The sequence below is a fragment of the Aethalodelphis obliquidens genome, unplaced genomic scaffold, assembly GCF_003676395.1.
Source record: "Aethalodelphis obliquidens isolate GAN/ISIS:26980383/991018 unplaced genomic scaffold, ASM367639v1 scaffold62, whole genome shotgun sequence".
NCBI classification, from domain to species: domain Eukaryota; kingdom Metazoa; phylum Chordata; class Mammalia; order Artiodactyla; family Delphinidae; genus Aethalodelphis; species Aethalodelphis obliquidens.
This window is the reverse complement of record NW_020838006.1, coordinates 2,731,143-2,757,647: the sequence shown is the minus strand read 5'-3', so window position 1 is coordinate 2,757,647 and position 26,505 is coordinate 2,731,143. Positions and strand designations below refer to the sequence as shown.

General features: G+C 38.1%; 1 protein-coding gene across 12 annotated transcripts in view; it reads right to left on the bottom strand.

Moving 5' to 3' along the window:
• The window catches only part of RBMS3 (RNA binding motif single stranded interacting protein 3), a 715,251-nt gene that overhangs the window by 87,756 nt on the left and 600,990 nt on the right, over positions 1-26,505 (bottom strand). For 10 of the 12 annotated variants that reach the window (XM_027088163.1, XM_027088168.1, XM_027088164.1 and 7 more), the window contains 2 exons: positions 14,872-14,968; positions 12,611-12,661 (listed from right to left, as the gene is read on the bottom strand). In XM_027088163.1, the coding sequence (XP_026943964.1) occupies positions 12,611-12,661; positions 14,872-14,968 (148 nt within the window). The remainder of the gene's footprint in view (positions 1-12,610; positions 12,662-14,871; positions 14,969-26,505) is intronic. The other 2 variants (XM_027088170.1, XM_027088174.1) reach the window with 1 other exon arrangement.

Here is a 26,505-nt window from a genome sequence, read left to right as displayed (position 1 = left end):
TCCTTGGTTTGTACCAGGCAGGGGATTGCTTCTGTGCTTTTCAAATTTTGTCGGTTTTCCTCATGCTGGATTGCTGGCTACAGAGGAAAGGTGATTTAATGAAAACTACCTTCCCAAACTGTTACATGGAATTGGAATAAAACAGTCTTGTATGACGATTTTTCAAACCATTTTATCAACTCCTAAACTTCAGTGGGGGTTGGATTAAATAGCCTCTAAGATTTCTTCTAATTGAAAGTATCTATCTCTATTTTCCAATTTATCACTGTAGTCAGTTCCCGAAGTGGAAACATTAGGTGCATATACTTTGGTTGACAAAAAGTCATATATGATATAATACATAATTAGCCTTAAAATTATAGCTGTAAGCAAAAATATAAGTAAGTTGTTAAATAATCTTGCTTGCAAGGGGTATAAGCAAGCATTTGATTTAGTGTACATTAGACTAGTACACTAGATATTATGTCATCATATGTATATTATTTCATATTCCTACATCTAAGAGCTATTGCATAGATCAAGCAAGGTAATTATTAGTGAAAAGTAAATGGATTGCTAGAAATCCCACCTGTTCTCTCCAATGGGAATGAACGACTCCCAAGTCTATCACTGCCACTTTTGTATGCCCAAAGCTACATATTGAAAACCTTTATCTGGTTCCACAAATTCAATATGCCCCAAAGGAACTCTGTGTCCCGGATCTTGAACTTAATCCTTTTCTTACATACACTAATTCAGTTTAAGGACATCACCTTCTACCTAGCCATCTAGGCTGAAATCAGCTAGAGTCAGATTTGACCTGTGCATCCTCCATATCTATTCTCTTTCTCTTCTTCAATTTTTCTATTTCATCTCCTTCATACCTTTCTTTCTTTCTCCTCTCATTCTAGTTTATACCATGAATTTCAACAGTGTTTAGTCTTTCTTTTGTATCATGCAAGTGTGACTTTGAACATGGTCATATAAATATCTACCTGTTTGTATTATATGTATAGGTCAGTGTTTTGGAAATAATATTTACAGTGGAGATCAGCATATGTGGACAGAAATATGTTCATGGTATTCATCCATCTATACACCAGTCCATGCCATGTTTAATATAAACTATTCTTTGAAGTAAACTTTGTGTATGCATCTCAGGAAGTTAGAGAAATAATTTTAGAGCATGACAAGAATCTAAGGATTTCTGCATGTAGCATGTAACAGAAACATAGCATTATAATGATTTTTTCGTATTGACTGAAAATATTCCAGATACAAGACTGAGAGATAGACGGCTTTATAGAAAAGTAAGGATTGATTTTTAATATACACTACTGTTATGCAGAAGTTGTTCTAATGTGTATTGATCAAACGCTTTCAGGATAACTCTTTGATAAAAAATCTCTCTTCTGAATAGAAGTTTTAAGATTACGGTTCAGAGCTCAACTTCATAATTAATCTGATTTCCTTTGTGTTAAATGAGAATTAAGAAGCCAAGAACACACTATGCTTTTTAACATGGATAAGGATGAATCCTCTTCCTTGAAATCTGCTTTCAGATTTCTCACCTTGTTCCTAGCTTTCATTATGTACAATGAAGTTATACTTACATTATGTGGTGTAAAAAGGAACAAGCGCCATAGTAATTTTTTTAAAATGTCTTATGTAAATAGTGTATTGCCAACAGAACTATTTGTGTGTCTTCCTGTCAAAGTTAGAAGGAAGACACGTTTTGTCTTCTCTGCTGATAATCTGGTTTTGCTGTCATTTCTCAAGCGTAGTTTTCAGAGTCAGCTAAACTTGAGGCATGACTGTAAGATACAATGGCTTGACTTGGCTGAAGCTAAATCATTAATCTATGCATATACTCTAAAAATCTCATAATCCATACCAAATAATTCAATTCTGTTGGTTCAGTTTACTACATTTTACACCTCACTCATCTTGGCAACACATCAGGACCTAGTACTAGTAAACATCATGAATACTTCGTAAGCCACTGAGTGATGATGGCCAGTGGTTCTCACACCTACCATCAGTATTTTAGGTGAAATTTGCCTCTCAAACACTCAAAGAAACAGAACCACAGGCTCTTAATTGAGTGTATGTCCAGGCTATTCTGAAAGATGTTCTTGAGAATTATGGCACAAACTGCAGATAATCTTGCAGCCCCCTTTAATGAGGAAGAAAAACAACTTTATCTGGATGATACTCTGTCAGATGGCATAATTTTCATAAAATCCTGGCTGAGGTGAAGGAAATTTGAAAGACTGAACAAGCCCAATTCTAACCAATTAGATTTCCTAAGTGGCACGGTTGTATCAAGTTAGGTCATGAGAAACTTATATATCTGAAAAATCTTAATTTTGCTGCTCTAGACATTTCATCACAAAATTGAAAGTTAACATTTGCTTGTTTTTCATTGAGAGTTAATAAACTAAATGGCCACATTTATTATCTCAGCATGTAAAACTGCTAAGACACTGAGTTGGGAAATGACATTATACCATTATAATTTTTTTTCTAGAATATAGCAGCAGAAAAAGAAAAATAATTCTCTCCCTGGCCTTATGATATGTTGCCTTTTATCAGAGAAAGAAACAATATAACCAGTTTTTTTTTTTTCCTTTTTAGCCATTTGGCCTTGGCTTCTAAAAACTCAAGATGAAATCTGAATACTCCATTATAGTAAATTACCCACAGACAGCCTAAAGTTTTAATAAATTTATTTCCTCTGCTATATGACATGTGTTCCTTTTTGCTTAACTGTCTTTTTGAGTGTGTCTTTAATTTTAAGTAACCTCAGCTCTTTTCTAAGAGTGGGCAAGGTAGAAATCCTTATTACTCATTCTTCTTGGTTATGGAAGGGGGTGGATATCTCATTTTTATTCAAATGAATCTCAATATCAAAAGAAAGAGATCTGCTGGTAGAAAATTAGGTCACACAGGAAGTAGAAGAACTAAACTTGCTCAGATATCAAACTGTACAAATTTTTCCAAATTCATTCTTTTATTTGATCTGAGAAGAGTGTTTTCCTATATCATAGTGAAAATGAGGGTTGCTGCTTTTCCTAACAAGTAGATCTACTGATTTTTCAGGTTTTTAAGACGGAAAAGAAGATGGAGAAGAGATTGGCAAGAATCACCTTCACTATATACAGCCTTTGCCTATAATGATCACCCATGGCCAACAACTGCATAAATATATTGCAAACACTGCATTCTGGAGCTTCATAATGGACAAACGAAATTTTGCAAACCCTTGCCAAATTTCCCAGAAAGTGATGAGAGCAGAGATTAGGGAACAAATACACTTGGTGAATAACACAGTTTGCTTAAGCTCATATAAGCAAAACTATAACTGAAAAGCAATTAGACTTTTACATTATGAACACAGAAGTGTTTTTCCTAAGTTGTTTTGAACACACCTGTTGACTGTCGATGACAAGATTTAATAATCAAATATACAGAGACAAATTTGATAGCAGCATCAATTTCCCTTAAATGTTAGGCTTGGATTCAAAGAGGATGCACCCTTTTGCTTTCCTCAGAAACTTTGTCAGCGTCCTTGTCTAACAGAAGCTGGTTGCTTGTAGTGTATCAATATTTGTCAATGCAGAAATAGCCTATGCAGTGTAGTCTATCAACAAGTATTTAGTTAGTACCTAATCTGTGCCAGAAAATAAATAAAAAGGGAGAGATACTGTGAATTATATGTGATAAGCTCTCAAATAGTAAAATTATACTCCAGTTGAGAAAGAACTAGTCAAATGCCTCTGGATAAAGTAACGATTACCTATCTATGTATCTTCCTATCTATCTATATCTATCTGTCTATCTAATCTATCATCACTATCTATCGATCTATTTTGTGAATATTACCTGATTAACTTGTTTTTCTTGTGTGATTAATAAATTACTCTGAAAATTATTCCCAAGAGGAATTTTAAAAAATTTTCTGTTCTAAGATGACATCATTAGAAAATGCCTCCCAAATTGATTCCACTGCAGAAAAAATGAAATGAAAAACAAAACAAAAGGCAAACAAAAACCCCTCATGTAGACATATAAGTCCTGCTATTTTTTCTTAGCGTATCAACCCTCTCACTTTATCGTTTGAATAACTAAACAATGAAGCATTTGGGACAGTCCAGTGATGAGACACTATGCACTCTCCAGGCTCTGAGGAGCGTGGGTATCCCACTTCCAATTGCGGTGCTCAGAGACTGGACCTAAGTAAGGCAGCCTAATGCAGAAGGTGCAGTGATTATTTTATGATACCCAAGGGATATTAAACACATGCCCTGCATATTTCACTCAACTCTGAATGGAGAGCTTGCGAAAGGTCTGGTGTAAGGCTTTGTCTGGAGGTGTGGGCACATCTCTAGGAGAAGATGCCGTGTTGAAGGGGATGATATGACAGCCCTAATTCATGATTAAGTGACACCTTCTGTGGCATCACTGTTGAAGGTCACACAGATGCCATGTTCATGGCAGATGCAGCATTAGAGGCACCTGGTAGCCTTTGGAAATTCCTTGCCACCTCAGATGCTCACCAGCTGTAACATGTGGTATACAAACCAAAGCCTTGGCTGTGAGCTGGTGTTTGCTTAGAATACCCTTCCTGCCTGACATCCACAACTCTGCCTGAAAAACTCCTTTATTTTTCAAAGCCAAGTTCAGGAGTTACCTCCTCTGTGAAGCCTGCTCTTACTCCTTTACTCCCTGGCACAATGAATAACCCCACCCTCTTTACCAGTTCTACACTTTGCACACATTTTCCCTGCTACCCATAGCTGAATATACTATAAGCATTTGTTTTCTAACAGGGAGTTTGAACAAGAGAGAAGCAAACAATATTAAAACAGGGAGAAAATGTGAGTGCAAGTCCTACCTTTGGTAAATATTCCTCTTAGGCAGTAGAAGAGAAAAGTTTGAAGGCATTTTACTAGTATTTGCATTAGTATTTTGACAAATATTACTGTAAATTGTGTAACTTCTTACATTTGTTACTGAAGCTAAAATGATGTCACTTTTTTCAAAGCATACTTGATTAGATCATATGTGACTCTGTCTCTATTACATCCCCTCCCCCGACCTGGTGCATCTTAATTATTGGCTTAACAAAACCTAAGCCAGTCAACACAATAAACCATGACCCTAAATTGTAAACATACCACCTAGGTAAAAATACCTGGGCTCTCCAGGGCTAACCCAGCAAAGGTTAATCTTTAAAGCAAAATAAGGTGTCCCCATGACATTCTGAGGGGCAAGAAAGAAATAGTGAATAATATCCTTGAATATTTAGAAATACTCTCAATATTTGAACTCGTTCATTACCATTTGTTTAATGAATATCCACATACTTCACAAAACTGTTAAGATCATATATAAAGATAAATAAAATAAACATTTTATTCCAGTGTGCTACAAAAGAACAAATAGTTCCATAGATTATCTGTACACTAACCCTCAATCCTCTACTGATTTCATAAGTAGTTTCTGTTGCCCTGGCAGCATTTATAAAATAAATTATTTACCCTATCTCAATATGATTGTGTTGCCCTGGTAACTGGCTGTTTTCTAGAAAGTCTGACATAGATTTTATTTTAGCTACATACTTGCTTTGTCTAGAGATAATCCATAGAAAATAGGGCTTTAATAGATTCGATAAATTTGTATCCTATGTTTACAACATATCTAATTATATTTCATATGCTAAGTAGCCCTTAAGGATGTAATGTTGTTAACACCTTTACAAAGGAACTCGCAAATTCTGGTTTACTGATGATGCTGTGACAAAGAAATTCTAAGTGCTATCTAAGGACACACTGGGGGTAATGTGCCATTGGAACTTTATCTCTTAGTACCTTGTCAATCTTATGTTCAGAATGACGCACCTTCAGTTCTAAAAGGTAATACACTATTCCTTGACCTATTCTTTCTCTTTAAAGGTCCATATTAAAATAACATAAAACTGCATGGCAAAAGGCAGGTGATATGCACACATCTGGATTTATAAAGACTCCACATTCACCGCTTATTCTCACCACTCCTGTGCTTAGAAGGCAGGGATCTTAGACATCGGGAAGCATTCTCTCCAAGAAACTTTCAGAAGCTCTACTTGAAAGATGACTGTTACCTCCAAAAATAATTCCATGGATATAAAAAGAGGCTGTGCATGATGACATTTTCATAATGCAGCCAAATTGAAAAGTTTTGTCCATTCATGAATGATTCATCCATGATGCCCCTGGAAATTGTGACTTTTTCACACACATCAGTGACATAATTTATCCTTTCTATTTTATATTTTCCAAAGTAAGCCTAAATTCTAGACAACAGCATTGGGACCACCAAGCTAATAAAAAATGTATAGGAAAGTGTGCCAGATTTGATGAATAAAAGTTGTATTTCAATAGAACACAATTTACCTTTCCAACCAAATCTTTCCCTAACACAAAAAATTCACTTAATGCAGGCTACCTGCTTTGCTGCCCCCTGAAATAATCTGATGACCCCCTCAGTACTTTTGGTGTGTTATTTTCACTGAAAATGCCCTCCTTCTTCTTCTTTATCCCCATCAACCCCATCCATCCTTTAAGTTCATGCTTTCATCTCGGTTCTTCCATGTCCTTAGCTGTTCATAGATACTTTGTCATTTTCAGTGTTATATAAATGCTAAGCATTTCACACCTTTTCTGCTGTAGATTTTTAATTGAATCATTCTACACATATAATAATTATCTCCACAGAGAGATCGTGTGCCTTGAGGACAGATTGTTTCTTTCTTACTCTCTCTCATTTCCAACAATACCTAGAAGAATATTCTGTGCATATTTAATGCTCAAGAATATTTGTTTATTATTTGTTGATTTTTTTTTCATTGAACTCAATGTTCTCAGTTTCTTGAAATGAAGAGTCGACGTCTGGTATAACTAAGGGCCCAGTAAAAGACTTAATCAAGTGACCATTTCAAGGACAAAAATGACCATTTCAAGGAGAAAAACACTCTCATGTTCATTGCAGAATTATTCACAATAGCCAAGATATGGAACAATTTAAGTCTCCTTCAATGGATGAATGGAACAAGAAAGTGTGACATATATATGTGTGTGTTATGTGTGTATGTGTGTGTATGTGTGTGTATACTGGAACATTATTCAGCTGCAGAAAGAAGGAATCCTACCATCTGTGATAACATGGATGACCTTGAGAGCATTATGCAAAGTGAAATAATCCAGATAGAGGAAGACAAATACTACATGGTACCACTTACATGTGGAATCTAGGGAAAGACAAAAATAATCAGACTCATAGAAACAGAGAAGAAAGTGGTTGTTAAGGGCTGGGGGTGTGGTGGGGAGTACAAATTTTCAGCTATAAGATAAATAAGATTTGAGAAGCTAATGTAAATCATGGTGACTCTAGTTGATAACACCATGTTGGATAACTGAAATTTGCTAAGAGAGTAGAACTTAAATGTTAAGGTATTGAAGAGACTTTCTGTGCAAGTGGTCTTCTTTGTATTTACTTTACCCCAGGAGTATATTTATAGGGAGGTGACACCCAAATGAAGTTGTTCCTTCTAAATTTACTCTCACATATTTTTTTTAATTCTCTTCTGGTAGAAATAGTATAAATGGGCTAGAGTTACTGTTTTGTGTTTGCTAGTCACTTAGAAAAGATTTGGTCTGTAGATCTATATCCACCAGGTAAACTCCTTACATAGCAAACACACTGTCTTTGTTTGGTACTTTGACAATGATACTTACAAAGAATTTTTGCTCAGTTCAGCGGTTGGAATAAAATGATAGTATCTGAAAACTTTGCTTTCTGAACAGAATTCTAATGACTTAAATGTTCTTTCCAAATTTGGTGATGTGTTTTAGGAAAACATGCCTGCAAATTTGGAGGACATGGTCCCTAGAATTAACACTTAGGTCTTACCTACCTGCAGGTAAAGAATGACCAAATCAAGTATTCTGGGGCTTTTCTGAACTTCTTCTTTTGTTGTAGAGGGAAAGTTTATATTGACTGTTTAGCTATAAATGTAAGGTTTATTCATCATAAGTCGTAATTTAGCCATGCATAGCAACAAATCATCCAATGACTCCATAAGAGCAACTTGCATTTCTTAGAATCCTGTAGTTAGGTAAGTTATTTGTAACTAGGTAAAAATGAAAGTTGACCTTTCTCCTTGAGAATAATTAATGCTAACCACATGAAGAACAGAAGATTTATGATTCACATGAGCCCAAATAAAATTTAAGAGAATTGAACTCTACTTCTTCTTGGGAACTATCATCTTTTCTCCCTGTCAGTAGAGATGTAACAAAATACCTGACGTATCATAACACAGGGGTTTCAATTGTGCATTCATATGAGATTCCAGTGTGACAAGCTGCCACACAGAGTAGATATTTAGTGCAATCCGTCCTCTATTAAAATCCTGTCAGTCCCACCTTACTCTTCCCCCTCCCCGTGTCCTCAAGTCCATTCTCAGATAGCTAGTGGGAAGCAGCCGCATAGCACAGGGAGATCAGATTGGTGCTTTGTAACCACCTAGAAGGGTGGGCTAGGGAGGGTGGGAGGGAGAAGCAAGAGGGAGGGGATATGGGGATATATGTATGCATATAGCTGATTCACTTTGTTATAAAGCAGAAACTAACACACCATTGTAAAGCAATTATACTCCAATAAAGATGTTTAAAATAAAAAAATCCTGTCAGTGTCGTGGTGAGATTTCAGAGTTTAGGACAGAACTCTGCACTGGGGAACAGTAACACGTACCAATTGCATTGGCAACATCAGCAAAGAGTGAACTCCTGATATAGTCTCACAGTGCTCTCTTTCAGTGGAAAAAAAATAAAGTGCAAATAGAAACGCTCTTGCTGTCCTCAGTGGGGTTTGACCTGATAAAGTTCCAGAGTCAGACAACTGACAGAGAATGGTTTCCTTGCAGAAACACCAGTACGAGAGATATGACCAAGGCAGGGAGAATTTTATCCCCTCTTCCTTAAAAGTGAAAAGCCTCTCAGAGTTTTCTTCTAAGTTTACAAAAAAGTGCATTGCACACAACTCAGAAATTTCAATCTGCAAAGAAGCAAACCTAAACAACCAACTTCAGCTTTACGCTTATGCTTTCTGTTTTTCTCTTGTCCTTTTACTACTCCCCTCCCTTCTTTCCATCAATTCATGTCTCTCTTATAGATCATTACCCCTCCCTAGTAGGGAAAGATTAGAGGCACTGCGCTCTACTTTAAGATTTGAATGAAGCACTGTTTCCTCTTCAGATACAAGCCTAGTTGAGAACTTGGGGCCCTCGAGTAGAGCCTAAAAAGAACCTGAAGGGCTCTTGCTGCAGTGTAGGAGGCCCTGTGATTCACAGTGATGGGGGAAGCATGCCTTTGCACCCTATACACAGAGAGCTTATCTGTGCGATTTTCTCAAAACAGTGGAAGAGAAACGTGAGAAAGGAGAAAAGTTGTAAGCAAATCATTATTATGGGCAATATATTGGAGATGTGTAGCTATGGACACCTTGAATTTATTTGTAAAGTAGGTTCCAGTTACTGACATACAAGAGGTACCCAATGGGCCTTTATTTTTTATTTTCATTATTTTTATTATAGGTGTTGAAAGATTTAGGAAGTAAATGAGATAAACACCAATCTAAGCAATTTATCTTATTTATAGCCATAGAGGCTATCTCCACCAAACTCATTAGGAAAGTATGCTAAATAAGCAGTATGAATGTGGTAGAAATGGGTGATTATTGCTTTTTCTCAACTTCTTCCTATACCAACAGTCATTTTATGTAATTGGGCTAATCTAAAGCACAATGTGCAGTCATCTACTCATATAACTGAATAATGATAACAGTAATTTACTGAGTGTTTGCTATTTGTCTGGCATTATTTTAAGAGCTTTAAAGCCTTGCTTCATTTCATGAACCGAAACCATAATAATTTAGTCATGATTATATCCATATTACAGATGAGAAAACTGTGGCTCAGAAAGTTTAATTGCCCAAAGTCCTATAAGAGAAAGGTTTTCCTCTCTCAAAGAGACTAACCAAGAATCCATGCTATTGGGACTTCCCTGGTGGTGCAGTGGTTAAGAATCCACCTGCCAATGCAGGGGACACAGGTTTGATCCCTAGTCTGGGAAGATCCCACATGCAGCAGAGCAACTAGGCCCATGCACCACAACTGACCCCACGTGCTACAACTACTGAAGCCCGTGCTCAGCAACAAAAGAAGCCACTGCAATGAAAAGCCCGTGCACTGCAACGAAGAGTAGCCCCCACTCGCTGCAACTAGAGAAAGCCCACGTGCAGCAACGAAGACCCAACGCAGCCAAAAAAGAAGAGTCCATGCTATTAATCACCACATCATTCATTCCTTCCCTTCAGATCCAGGTATTTTATTTCTCCACCCTGGACTGCCTAATTATTTTTATGTTTTAGTATCACAGAGTGATTAATTTAACCAACCCCACTTTGATGATGAAACTAAGACCAGTTGGGTAAAGGTTCTTTATACAATAAAGACAACCAACAAAACTGTTACAGGGAAACGACTGATGCTACAAATTGTGTTTCCATGATGCAGTTTAGCCAATTTTTCCATGTTAAAGATAACAAGGTGGTGGGCGCCCCAGCCACTCCTTTCCCCAGGAATCTGTCCAAGCCACAAGCATTACATCTTAAGGGGGGTGACCTAAGCTCAAATATCATGCAGAGTTTAGTCAGGGGAAGTGAAAAGATATTAGGGAGCAGAAGCCATCGCAAGAAAGATCCTGGTGGGGGACAAATGAACACACACACACACACACACACACACACACAACTATTGCTAGGGGAAGATATACAAGAAATAATACATCCAAAAAATGGGTGAAGCTGGTCTGGGGAGAAGGAGAAGCTAATAAAACATTTAGCTAAGGCCCTGAGTGACAGCTGGAAAAAAACACATACAAATATCTTCCCATCTCCTCACAGCTCCAGAAGTACTATGGAATCTTACATACTTTGGTATCTGGAAAAATATTCAGATTTTGCCAGATGTGCATTCCTTTAGGCCACGATGAGATGATGCTTGACCTCAGTGTGAGGACTAAGCTAGCCTCAATGCTCTTCAAACACACACAATATTTTTTTAGAAGGTAGTTGTTTCCATCTATTGAATTCTACCTCACACCTGGGACGGAAAAGAACAGCCTGGATTCGTTGCATGTTGGTCTGATTTATACAACACAGATCAGATGAACTCAGGAAGCCCCCAAGGTATGTGAATAAGAGTAAATACGGGGATCTGCAGAATAGGGTCTAAAGTTCTGCTCTAGTAAGCTACATATATTTTATTCTTCAAATAAAAAGCAAACTATCAAAACACTAGGAGCAACATGGAGTGTTCCTTATTTTTTAAGAAAATGGACAAAGCTCAAATATGAAAGCCAGGTGCTGTGATCCTTTGAGTCCAGGAAATAGATGTCTGTGTATTTAACTCCCTGGTTTTTAATATGTGCTACCTTATTTACATTTAGCTTTGAAAAGGGTTAAAATGTAGCATTGCTTCTTCTTTGAACAACTAATACATTCAATAATAAGGATTAATGATAATAATAAGGTACAGTATGTCATACTTCAAACACTGTTTTCACATATTCTCTCTGTTTTGATCCTCTCCAAAGCCATGTTAAGTATAGTGACAGAAAAGGAAACAAAGTTACAGATTTGAACATACCCAGGAGAGTACAGCAGAGACCTTGTCACACAACTTTCCGCTGGGGATCTTTCCCCTATCTCACACTCCCATGAGTATATTGCTCTTGAAATCTCCCTGGCTAGTACTTTTATAGAGCTCAAAAACATGGAAGACCTCGACAAAGATACATGGAATCAATAGCCTTCAGCCTGGATTCTAATGGAATAAGTAATATTATTTCCCTTGAGACTAATGTAATATTGTACCACAAAATGGGAAAGCTAGCTAGTAGAAAATAGAGTTTGAATATTTTGGGAAGAAATTTTCCACTAAAAGAAGAAGAGAATGGCTCTAGTTAGTTAACATAAAAATCATCTACCAACCTTGCTATCTATTATCTATCTGCATCTATTAGTAGACAAATACCTTCCTATTTCAAATATATTGCTTTGAGTCAACACTTAGCCATGATACACAAAATCGTTCCCAAAGCACACCCAACTGCATCCGAAGAAAACAAAGCATAACAGGAGGAGAAGGACAACAGAAAGGCTTTCCTCCTATAATGGATTTAACTGTCCAGAGTTCACAATTCTGCATGAAGTAGACATTCCCCTTTCATAACAAATGGTAGACAGCAACAGGAGAGTTTGATTGCTATCTCCTCCAATCAAGTTTGTTCTCTTCCTCCCTCTCTCTCTCTCTTCCTCTCTCAACTCTGTTTCACTCCATCACTATCACTCTATCTACTGTTTACACTTTTATAGAATTTCAGGAACAGCTTTGTATCTGGAAAATAGGGCTGCCAGAAAGAGGCATGGAATAGAACAAAAGCTTTACCCCAAAGCTTCTATGCATTACAAAAGCTTGCACTCGGATAATAGAAACATCGAGCCTCAGGTGACTGAGAACACTTACTGTTGGTTGCATAACGTATGGCGGATGAGGCATCCATGAAGTACTCTGGACCTATGCATCAAACAGCATTTATTAGAAGAAAGCAATCACAGAGAGAACTCGGTTCTTGCGTTCAGTGGAGTCACACTAGGTCATAAGAAAGTGGAGTCCACCTGACTTACAGCGAATCAGTGCTCAAAACTAAGGGTACAAAGGAAATTCTTGGACCTGATTCATTTGGTCCCTGAAACATGGTACAATGTAAAGCAAATTCCTACTTCCCTGGAGCTGGCTGTAGTGCCCACATGGGCCAGGCTGGGCCATGGAGCACATTTGGAGGCTTCAGCAATCTCCTGTTTATAGGTCAACTTCCGGGAAGACCCGGGCGAATAAGGAAGGAGGCATTACTTAGCATGACTGCTAAGACTTCCTCTTTTTCTGTCATTGGTTCTAACTTCATATTCTCAAGTGATCCCATCTTGGAAATAAATCCAAGTGGTAAAAGTTGGGGAAGAATCAGAGAGATCAACCAGAAATTTTGGGGTATGTTTTGGGTTAAACCCTAGTTAAGCAAGTCTGTGATTTTTCTCACTCATGGTAATTGGTATGGCAAATAAAAATGAGTATATGAGCCAGCCAAGTGTTCTGAATGTTCGCCATCAGCCAAATGAGAAAGTCAGCTTCTAAGAGCTGATTGTGACATAGAGAGCCCCGAAGATTTTGTTTTCAATATACTCACGTCAATGAAATTGACAACGAACTTTAGATTAAAAAAAAAGAAGTGGTGAAAAGCAAGAATCAACAACATAGGAAATTGCTCTAATCCCTTTTTTGAGAAAAGAGAGCCAGAGTTAAATTCCACTTATGAACCCTCCCAAAAGAAATGACTGTTCTGTGGAGATTTTATTCATGTCACCAAAGTGCTCTACAGTGGAGCTCAATGGGTGGTCTTGGCTGAAACAGAGGCCAAGATTAGAAAAAAATGGGTAAAAAACCAAAAAACACACATTACAACCAGGCAGGCCTGTAGGAAGAACAAAAACTGAACAGCATCTGCACTTAGCCTCATGGGTCCCAAGGAAAGGCAATTAAGAAATCAGCCATTCTGAGACCCTCTAATGCAATTCACACAAAAGTCTATTCCGCTCACCTGACAGGTATCAAGAATCTAAGTGCAGACACAGAATGAGAATGATCTGCTTTGGGGGGAATCAGTTAAGGACAAAAGTGCATAGTCTCAAGCATGATGCTCTGACAGCTGGGACCTCCTGATATGACGTATGTAGTGGATGAATAATGTGAAACTTCACTGAATTCGTAGCAGTCAGCAACATTACAGTTTTCCCTGTTGTAAACCCCCCACCCACCTACCATCTGCACAATATAGGGAAACACACGCAGGCACACAGTCACACTCTTGCTCTTTCTTTCTCTCTCCAAAGCTTTAAACAGTGACACTCAACACTCTTGGTAGCATTCATAGGCATTTTTTTCTATTTTGAATTAGAAGAATTGTCTGAAGAACTACATGAGGTAAAGAGAAGCAGGGAGAAATATCATATCTTTGATGACTCAGAGGAATAAGATAAGGAGCACTGTTTGAGGGAGAAGGATGGCTATTTCAATCCACCTGTGGACTTAGCATTACTAACTGGCTACAACATCTGGTTTAGGACACACACTGAGTCTCAGATTTTCTTGTGTTTCAACATGTGGAACCCAAGAGGTCTCTTTTGGCCTCTTTGGAACTGAGAATGAAGTAAGAGGAGGAAGTAGGAATTACTTTTACCCCTTTGATAATCTTCCCTATTTCTTGGAGCAAATGATTTTGCATCTATCCATGTAGCTTTCCATGGATACACAGAACGATTGTGACAAAATGAGATGACAATGATACAATATCCTGGAGGGCGTGCAGGGAGTTGCCAGAAATGTGTTCTCATAAAAGATACCCTAGGGAACAACAACCAAAATAACAGACAACACACAAAATAACCTCTCAGTGGTAAGAAAGCTGCACTAATGTTGGCTGGAAAGTAGCAAAATCATGAAAACTCAGCAGGGAGAATGGAAAGCTCGGTGGATTTTTATCATTCAGTGAAACAGATGCAAACAAGCCCTTGAAAGTGTAGGCTCAATGGATAGTTTGAGTATTATGACATTAAGATATGACTAAAGGGAAGACAACTTAAAACAAAAATCCTACTGTTTCCCTTTTGTCTTGATCTAGTCTGTTCCTGGCAAGAAAGGTTTCCCGGGAGGTGCAGGTAAACCGGACATACCTGGTATGTGGAGACAGGGGAAGCAGCAATGAATGGCGTGATGGGTGTCTGTGGAATCATGCGGTTGGTTGCAATACTGTACGGTGAAGAATAAAATCTGCAAACAGAAAAACAAAAAGAAGATTCATAGATTCATGAAGCTGATGCACGCCTGGCTGCTAACCAAACGCTACCACACACGTCTGGAGAAGACAGAGTTCCACCCTCATGTTGCCCATCAACTGTTAACAGGATCATGCAGGAGACTGATGGTCTTTGATTCCACAAGAAATAAGTTGTTCTGAATAAAATGACAATTTTGAGTCCTCTTATAAAATTGACTGCACAAAAATCTCTTAGGCCAGGTGAGTGTAATAGTATGTTTAACCAATAGCAGAGAAAAGCCATGGGCATTGTTTCTAAAGCTCCTTGAAAGAAAGGCAAAACCATAGCACCAAGCTTTATAAAGGTGGCTGGTGTTACACAGACAGAAATTGCATCTATCCCTTCATTCAAGAAAGAGGATCAGGGCTTCCCTGGTGGCGCAGTGGTTGAGAGTCCGCCTGCCGATACAGGGGACACAGGTTCGTGCCCCGGTCCGGGAAGATCCCACATGCCGCAGAGCGGCTGGGCCCATGAGCCACGGCCGCTGAGCCTGCACATCTGGAGCCTGTGCTCTGCAACGGGAGAGGCCACAACAGTGAGAGGCCTGCGTACCGCAAAAAAAAAAAAAAAAAAAAAAAAGAAGTAATACTTTGAGGAGAAACTGAAGCACAGTTTCCTATGAAATAGTATAGCTAAAGAAAAAAAAAAAAGAAATAGGATCAGCTTATAGAGAATTCTGGATAATTTGTGCTAGGCATGAATCCATGCCCTCAGGTAGAAACTAAGCTAAGTACTTTCTTTCTCTGTGAAAAGAGAAGGACAATTTGTGGACAATTTAGGTCTAGGTGAGGAAAGGAATCTTTTCTGGATTCAGTCAGGGCACTGATGGAGATTATGGACCTATGTGATATACCTCTGTACACGCTGTAAAAAGCACTGAGTTTTCTAGTCCTCCAGGGTCCTTCATTGAACAATTATAGAATAATACTGGGCAAGATCAGAGCTTCACAAATCAGAGGTGGGATGATCCTTCTGGAGATCTATTGAAGGACAGCTTTAATAGAGATCTATTAAAGGGTATCAAAAACACAGGCCATCTCTGCTCAGACTTATACCCTGGAGTCCACAAGTTACCTAATGCTCAAATTCCTCAGCAGAATTTTAAATCATGTTTTTTTCTTTATGTCTCACTGGTAAGGGAAAGGCTAGAGTGACCAGCCACACATCGTGCAGACAAAACCAGGTGGGCTGTGATGGAGTATTTCACTGATATCAGGATAGAATGCGAAAATGCCTCTCAGGGATCGTGGAATCATTACTTCACTTTGCCATACTCTTAGCAAAAGTTAATTACTACTTTTAGTTTAGTTTCTTACTTTCTTTCTTTCTTTCTTTTTCTTTCTGTCTTTCTTTTTCTTTCTTTCTTTCTTTCTTTCTTTCTTTCTTTCTTTCTTTCTTTCTTTCTTTCTTTCTTTCTTTCTTTCTTTCCTTCCTTCCTTCCTTTCTTTCTTCCTTTCTTCCTTTCTTTCTTCCTTTCTTCCTTTCTTTTTTTTAAATAGTATGACTGAGGTTGGAGTTTTGGAGACAAAAACTTCATCATCTCTCAGGGGTCACTGATATTTTGAATAGAGGATCTCATGGGTCACCTTTCTAAAGAAGCATTCCATGAGAACCCCACTGAGTGTAGGGGGGCTGGATTTCAAGGTTGCCAGGTTTCAAAGAGTAAACTCTTTAAGCTTAGATCCTATACAAGTCTTCAAGCAAGGATTGGGGAACTAGAGTCTTAAATTGATCTAGCTCTCAACAAGGATTATAAGGTCACAGTCTTTTGGTTAAAAAAGATGTAGCTGAAAAAATTACACCATTACACATTGCATCCTCCTTACTATCCACACCTATACCTACAATACCTCTAAAATTTTAGAAAAAAAGAATATTGACTATATACTCATTAAAATGGCCAAATTAAAAAAAAAGACAATCAGAGCTGTCAAGGATTCAGAGAAAGTGGAACTCTTTCATTGCTGGTGGAGATACAGGATGATACAGCCCTTTTAGAAAACAGTTTGGCAGTTTCTTACAAAGTTAAATATATACATAGCATATAACCCAACCATCCCACTGGTACATAGTAACTAAAGATAAATGAAAACTTGAGTTCACACAAAAACCTTAATGCAAATATTTATAGCAGCTTTATTTAATACTTGCCAAAAACTGGAAACAAGCCAAATATCCTTCAATTGAATTAATAAACTGTGGTCCATCCAAACACTGGATGCTACTAAACAATTAAAAGGAAAGAACTACTGATATATTTAACATGGTGAATCTTAAGTAAATTATGCTAAATGAAAGAAGTCGAACTCAAAAGTCTATATTTTATATCCATTTATATAATACTATGGAAAATGCAAAACTTTAAAGACCGAAAATAAATAATGGATGCCAAAGGCTGGGACTGGGGGAAGAGTTTGAGTGCACAGACACCTGAGGGAATTTTGGAAAGTGATGTAACTGTTCTATACCTTCATTGCTTGGTGGTTCCACAACTGTGTGCTTGTCAGACCTCATAGAATTGTACACTCTTAAGAGTGAATACATACACAATATAAATTATAGTTAATAAATCTGACTTTAAAGTCAATTACTATGTAAGAAAACATCCATCCTTCCACTTTAAAAAATGTGTTGAACATTTACTATGTATACCAAAGATGGGTAGGACATCCTTTGAGTTTTTCTATTTAAGCATTTAAATTGTACCTTATCTATACATTAACCAGCCTAAAGCTGGTCAATGGCTTTCCGTTGCAATGAGAACAAAATTTGAATTCCTCATATTGACGAGCACAATCAGGCTATTGCCCACCTCTCTCCCCAGAGCGAACTAGGATCCAACCACACTGACCTTCATCTGTCACATGAGCCTGTCATTCTCACTCTCATCTTGGGCCACTACGCTTACAATTCTCTCTACCTGGAATGGTTATTTCCCCAAATCACCCTAGAACTATCTCTTTCTCATTATTGATCTCACTCAACTTTCCCATCTTTTCAGAGGTCTCTAGTTAAAGTAGCAACCACCATCTCTGCCCCAATTTTTCTCTATTCCTTTCCTCTATTTTTTTTTCATTGTTCTTATCACTATCTGAACTAGTAATTTTTTAAAATGTCTTTATATATGCTATGGACCGAATGTTTGTGTCCCTTTAAAATTCATATATTGAAGTCCTAATTTCCAAAGTGGCTGTATGTGGAGATGGAGCCTTTAAGGAAGAAACTAAGGTTAAATGAGCTCATGAGGGTGGGGCCCTAACCTCAAATGGCTAGTGCCCTTATAAGAAGAGGCAATAGAGTGCTTGCTCTCTCTCTATCCACATGCTCACATGGAGGAAAGGCTATGTGAGGACATAATGAGAAGGCAGCCTTGTAAAAGCCAGAAACTAAATCCCAAACTAAATCAGCCTGATCTTGGACTTCCAGCCTCCAGAACTGTGAGAAAATATATTTCTGTTGTTTAAAGCCACACAATCAATGGCATTTTGTTACAGCAGTCAAGTTGACTAATGGAATGTATTTATTGATTATTTCTCCCTCTAGAATGTCAGCTTCAAGAGAGTTGAGGACACCTTGACTTTGTTGCCTAGAACAGAGCCTGGGACATAGTAAATACAGGCATACCTCATTTTATTGTGCTTTGCTGTATTACACTTCACAGATATTGCAACTTTTACAAATTGAAGGTTTGTGGCAACCCTGCATTGTCAGATGGTGCTTAGCATTTTTTAGCAATGAAATATTTTTAATTGATGTATGCACATTGTTTTTTTAGACATAATGCTTTGCACATTTAATAGACTACAGTCTAGACCAAACATAACTTCTATATGCACTGGGAAATTTTAAAAAATTGTGTGACTCATTTTATTGAGATATCTGCTTTATTGCAGTGGTCTGGAACTGAACCCACAGTATCTCCAAGGTATGTCTTGCTTAATACCTGTAGGTTGAATGAATGAATAAGTGAATGCAGAGCAGTTTAGAGAAATAAGTAGTGATTACAGTAGAGGCCGCCAGTGTCAAATTGGTGGGGACACAGAAGATGGCTTCTGTTCAAATAGGCAGCTGAGAGGTGAGAACCCAGAGAAAATTGGCTGGCATCACATATTTGTAAATGCTCAGTGGAAGCTTAAACTAATGCCTGTTTTCTAAGCATGCAAATGTACTGACAACCAGGGAAAACAGACCTTTTCTATAAAAATCATGGTTTGCATTAAAAAAAAAAAACGCTTTAGGTCTTATCTTTGACAGATTTTATTTATGAGTCAGTGAACAGAAAGACTTATTTGGGGCTCATAATAACATAGCAGGTACTCATGACCACTCCACAAACGGCCCTTTTCATTCACCATGCAAGTTTCTTAGAAACCCAGTTTCAGGCTCTTGTACCAACAGAGCGAATCATGCGTCACATTTTAGAGTGGCTGGTTTATTTTGTGAAATGTACCAATTGTCATATTAAAAATGAAAGCAGTAAGGATAGGATGGATGGGCAAAGTTTATAGGAAATTTTACGGGAAAAACAGCAGCAACATAAAGAAAACAGCCAAGTAAACGGATACTAACAAAGGGCACCCTTGGGGGAAATTTTCAGGCATTTTTGTTCTGTCTGCTCTAATCCTATCCATCAAACAAGAATATTTCATACTTCCCAGCAAGTTCCAGTACTGCCCCTCAAATCAGAGAGTCATTTAGAACAGAAAATGTACTGAGAAGATCAGACTCAGCACACTGTCTTGATCCCCTAATTCTGGTATTCTGAAATAGGCTCTCCCCAAATCCAAACATAAACCGGATGAATTCACAGGAAACCTTTGCTTAAACCATGACAGGAGAGGATATTATTGAATCTCAGGCTTAAAGGCACCATATCTAAAGAAAATGCACCTAGCCAGACTCCAAAGAGAGAACTGCAGAATGAATTTCCCAATCTCTTCACTTTTTCTCAATCCCTGCCATGTATCCTTCATGGTTTAAAAACACTCTCACATGGCCATCACATTTAAAAAGAAGAAAGAAAGAAAGAACATCCAAATAAATACTTCAAGAATAGGTGTCCTGTTTTGGGGGAACAGGAAAGATGAAATTGACAGCACTTTTTGGCCATAATAACAAAGCTAAGGTCATTCTAAACATGTGACTTAATGTTTTTGTATCTGGTTATTTATGCATTACACCTTGCAAATGCTATTATAGAAAACTGGGAATGAATTTTTAGCTAACCATTTCTCTGGGAAGAGTTTACTCCCCTAAGATATTTCTTTGCCAAAATGTACATAGCGAATCCACAAGTGTATCACAAGTATTCCTTTTCTACCTTGTTCTAAACTAAAAGGGATTTTGCTCCCCAGGGGACATTTGGCAGGATCTGGAGATATTTTTGGTTGTCACAACTGGGTCAGGGGGCTGCTACTGGCATCTGTTTGGTAGAGGTCTGGGATGCTGCTAAATACAGTACAGCTCCCACCCAAAAAATGATCTGGTCCAAAATGTCACTAGTGTCAAGGTTGAGAAATTGTTGCAGGAATGCGAACTAGTTATCTCTGGAGAGGTTTCCCATGAACAAAATTCCAAATGCTAAAGGGGCTAAATGGGTTAACTAAAAATGATATATCTGTAGAACTCTAAGCCAGCCTCTGAAAAAAGTTACATATATATATATTTTTTTTTTCTTTTTTTTTTTTTTTTGTGGTACGTGGGCCTCTCACTGTTGTGGCCTCTCCCGTTGTGGAGTACAGGCTCCGGACGCGCAGGCCCAGTGGCCATGGCTTACAGGCCCAGCCGCTCCGCGGCACGTGGGATCTTCCCGGACCGGGGCACGAACCTGTGTCCCCTGCATCGGCAGGCAGACTCCCAACCACTGCGCCACCAGGGAAGCCCTGAAAAAAGCAATATTTTTAAGGAACGCAAAGGGTTATTTGGTTTTCTGGCATGTAAAGCAAGTGGGCTCCAGAAGTCCAGAAAATGGAAGTCTAGGTCACTAATAGGACATTATTTTGCCTGCAGAAGAGTCATCTTCAGGGGATTTGGCAGTCAGTAGTAATATGGTGAAACCTTATTTCACTGACAATACAAATAACATGTATATATCAATAACCCCAGGGTAGGATGTTTTTTAATGCAGAAAACCACACACAATCCTATTTGCCCACTGAAGTAAACAGCCCTGCCTTGTCTTTCATGTCCATAGGCAATTTTGTTGGAGTCAGAACCACAAATACTATCCTCAGGGCAACACTATAGCACAAGATTAATAAGTTATTGGTCATTTTTATTGCAATGCCAACGTATCCTTCACACTAGATTCCTTTCCTAGTGTAATAAGATAAGGTTTCTGTATCACTTAATATCAAATGCCCATATAAAACAGCTGGCAAACCAAGGCTACAGAAAACATTTTTTTTCACATCTCTCCCAAGAATCCATTTTCTTCAAATAAAACAATCCAAAAGGCTTTTACACAGAAGCCCTTAGTGAAAAGATCACAGGAAAGTTGCGATTTTGACTATGGGGGAGGAATTATTTCCCACCTCCCATGCTCATAGTTGAAAGTGGTGGAATTTCATATTGGACTGTTAAAAAAGCAATAGGGCAATAGTAATAACACATTATAGAGTTATGCCAGATAGCTCCAAAAGAAGAATGGACATTTTTATTTTCCTAAGTTAGCCTATAGTAAAAAGTACCAAGCGTTTTACTTTTCCATTGTGACCCAGAAATTTCTTCACTGTAACCTTCAAAGCCTTAGATAAAAGTGACATTGAATTAATTTTTTTAAAGTGATAATTTGCGTAGATTCAAGCAGATGACACAACTGACATTTTTTACTGCCTACATGCAAGCAGCTCAGATACACCATGGTCCATGTTTACAAGTGTTTGTTCTTCATTAGAGAAATATCAAGCTTAATTTGGGAGTACTTATTTCAGTTTTATGTTGCTGTATTCAGGTTGAGGTTATAGAATTCAGAACATATAGCTGTTGACACAATTAAGCTACCAGCTATTCCTGAGACACATATTTGGATTTGATACTCAGAAACCTCTATGGCTGAGTGCAGTTAAGGGATGCCACAGGATCATAACATATGTTCTTTTTTTTTTAATTGAAGTATAGTTGATTTACAACGTTGCGTTAGTATCTTCTGTACAGCAAAGTGATTCAGATATATATATATATATATATATATATATACACACACACACACACACACACACACACACACATTCTTTTTTATATTCTTTTCCATTATGGTTTATTGCAGGATATTGAATATAGTTCCCTGTGCTATACAGTAGGACCTTGTTGTTTATCCCTTCTATATATAATAGTTTGCATCTGCTCACCCCAAACTACATAGGGTTGCCATATGATCCAGCAATCCCACTTCTGGGTATATATCCAGACAAAACTATGATTCAAAAAGATAAAATATGATCTTTAGTGGTGACATGGCACATCTCCAGGAGGACAAGCTCATGTCACTGTTCCATCAAGAAGCCTTCAGAATCCCTCATTAGAATGTAACTGCCTTTTCTCTGTAGTCCTATGACATTAATTTTCTTTATTTTTCTTTGTGAAAAGAATAGAAAAATATAAACAGTGAAAAGTAAGTCTCCCTCTCACCCCTACTTCTCGGTACTCTGTTGGCTCTCCCCAGAGAACCACTGTCACCATGTCTTGTGTATTCTTTCAGAAATATTTTATACATATAAAAGTTAATACATACATAAATCTCATAGCACTTTGTGCTTTTGTCACAATACTACTTGCATTGTATCTAGAATTTGCATGCGTGCCCATTGTTCCTAACAGGATGGGAAATATTTTTTTTCAAATTTGCATCACCAGAATGATTTTAAATGGTACAATAGATAAGTATTCAAATGATAAAATTTGTTAATCTGAGTCAGCATTAAGCGACCTTTAACAATATCAACTGGATTGGAGTCAGCTGCAACTGTATCTTTGGATACATTTGTTCTACATAAAATGGGATCAGTTTCTTCTCTACAGCAATAAATATTTATCTCTCTGTTAGGTTACCGCTCTCTGAGTTAGGTTTGCCTACTGGATCGAATACAGCAATGTAACTAGGAGTAAATGCCTGACTCTGGATATTCATGTTCCATTCCTTCATATGCTAAGTGAATTTTCTAAATCAGCTTCCCCACTTCAAAGAGGTACATGCTGACAATAACTCAAGGAACAGTGTGTTGAGGAAACATTTGTGGTTATTTTGGCATCTTAACATCCATAGAAATGACTATTCTTCTACTCCCCATTATTTAAATGTTACCATATAAGGCGATAAAACCAAAGATGAACAAAACATTTTAAAAGTCATCTACATGAAGAAATATCAAGTGAATAAGGTTAGTGAGCTACAATCTTCTGATCTCTTGCATTTCATGAAATAAAGTTTCTACCTTCTTGGCACCAACAACACAATGGATAGTCTAAGCCTTCCGAAATTCCATTCTTAACCCAGGACGTGAGAAACTCATGTGCAGTTTGGCTCCTTTGGGTGAAACTGCAGGTTGCGTTTAAGTAGGATCAAAGCAGAAATAGAGACACAGACATTGAGAACAAACGTATGGATACCAAGGCGGCGGGGGGATGAATTGGGAGATGGGGATTGACATATGTACACTATTGATACTATGTATAAAATAGATAACTAATGAGAACCTACTGTATAGCACAGGGAACTCTACTCAATGCTCTGCAGTGACCCAAATGAGAAGGAAATCCAAAAAAGAGGGGATATATGTATAGCTGATTCAATTTGCTGTACTGTGTAAACTAACACAATATTGTAAAGCAACTATACTCCAATAAAAAAAATAATAAAGCGGATTAGATTTGGGTGTTACATGGGGACAGAGTGGCTTGATGCCAGGAAGGGGAATGGTTTCCCTAATGCCACCTTGCTGGAGCCAAGCAGACGTCATCAGTCACCTTTTCTGTATCTGATTTGGCATTCATAGTACTAAGTTAAACAGTCTGTAAAGATGAATAAGACATGGAACCTGACTTCAGAGTTAATAGTCCATCAAGGAAATAAATACGATGTCAACAGCTACATGATAAAAAGACTGTCAGTGTATCATGGTCACATGAAACGTAGTGTAACAATAGTGTCAATATTGACAATGAAGATCACATTGTGCCATGCAGGGGTCCTTTGATCCTTACAAAGTCTTATGAAAAGGTACTGTTACTATCATCTCCACAGAGGAGGAAACTAAAGCACAAACAACTTGCCCATGTCTGGTAAATGACAGAATTTGGATGTGCTCCTGGGCAGGCTGGTTTTGGAGTCTGAACTCCTAACCACTGCTTAAACTGTGTCTCTTACGATTAATTGTGTAATTAGCTCTGCCTGGTATGATTTAATGGTGTTCTTTATTTTATGTATTTATTATTTTATTTGGTTACATTGGGTGTTCATTGCTGCGCGTGGGCTTTCTCTAGTTGCGTTGAGTGGGGGCTACTCTTCGTTGCGGTGCGCGGGCTTCTCATTGCGGTGGCTTCCATTGTTGCAGAGCATGGGCTCTAGGTGCACGGGCTTCAGTAGTTGTGGCATGCGGGCTCAGTAGTTGTGGCTCGTGGACTCTAGAGCACAGGCTCAGTAGTTGTGGCATGCAGGCTTAGTTGCTCCACAGCATGTGGAATCTTCCCAGACCAGGGCTTGATTCTTAACCACTGTGCCACCAGGGAAGTCCCTAATGGTGTTCTTTAAATGAGAGCAGTGAAAGAAAGAAAGAAGGAAGGAAGGAAGAAAGGGATGGAGGGAGGGAGGGAGGAAAGAAGGGAGGAAGGAAGGAATTAGGAAGGAAGGAAGAATATCACCATTCTCTCCAGGCAGAGAGAATTCCATGAGCAACAAGACACACGGGTTAAAGTAGCTTGGGATTCTCTGAGAATCAAAGAAGGTCCAGTTCAGTTGCAGGAACCAAATCACAGAGTTCTTTTTGTGCCATTCTTGGAAGTTTGATTTCTGTTCTGCAGTTAGTAAAGTCCACATAATATATTAAACCAGGCAGGTGGATGATTACTGATTGCTTTTTGCTTTAAAAAATTATTCAAAAAGCAATGTGAAAATGGTTTGGAGGTCAGTTATATTAGAAGCAAGTAAAAGCTTAGTACAGGTAGGGACTGGTGATTGAATAAACTCAACCAGTGGCAGGGAGGCAGAGCTGGGTTGAAGATACAGTTCAAACACAGATGGAGTAAGTTTTAAGGACCAATTTTATTATAAAGAATGTTTTAGGAGAGAATACCCAGAGAACTGGAATTTATGGCTTAAATGGCTTTAGAGTGTATTTTTTAAAAAGGAACAAGTAATTTGATCTTGTTTTTCATTTGATTTGGTTTGTATGCTGAAAGATTGATTGAAGATAATGACCTCACTTTGGGACAAAGATATCCAGGAGCAGCACCTAATGCAGTTAGACACACAGGTGATTTTTTTTTGCATCTAGTTATGAACTTGAAGTATGGACTTGGGAATCTTCAGTTCCTAAAAGCAGGAGGAGTGGATGAGATCAACTGGAGAGAACACAGAGTGAGAAAAGACTAAACCCTGAGAAAGATTAGTAAAAGTGGGCAGAAGAGGAGGAATCCGCAGACACCAAGTGAGCAGTGCAAGGGGAAAGCAAAGAGGATCAGCAAAGGATGGAGTGGTGAAATCTAAGAAACAAGAAATTTTCATGAAGCTGTAAATGGTAATAATAACAACAACAACAACAGAAAGTCAAATGATGCAAGATCTCAAACAGTATAAGGACTAAGAATGTGTCAGTTACAACTGACAAATTTGGAGATGAATTTGGACAAAAAAATTTGGACAAAAAAATTTGGACAAATTTTCTTCTCAAATTTGGAGACACCAATAGGGAAAATTCCAGTCAAGTCTGAGACCAGAATTCACACTTTAATGGGCTTAATTAGAGACAATATGGGAAGACAGTGTGTATAGAAAACTGGGGTTGTTTACCAGTGAAAAGAAAGCTAAAAGAGTGTGGTCAGTAGAAGTGATCTCATGGGCAGAAAAGGATTGTTTTGCTTCTACCTTCTTTATAGGTGGGAGAGACTCGAGTATTTTACAGGCTGAAAGGAATATTCAGTAGACAAGACAGTATTGAAGACAGGGACTGCTGGATGACACAAAGTTCTTTATCAGATGACAGGAGATAAAATAAAGAAGATGGTATTCTCAGCATCTTAACTACAATTTGTTTCCTGAGGGAAATATTCATTGTTGTAAATGTCTAAGTGGACAGTGGAGAGGATGAACCACTTTTGCAACTGTTGAAATAGTTCAAAGAATAGAATGTTATACTGTTACTATAAGGTTCAGACAAAGATGTCACAGAAGGCAGACGTATGTACTTGCAGTCGACCTCTATACGGTATAGATGGTGACCTGGGAAGGGAGACATGCGCCCTGTGTACTAGGCAGTCCTCACTGCCTCTAATATG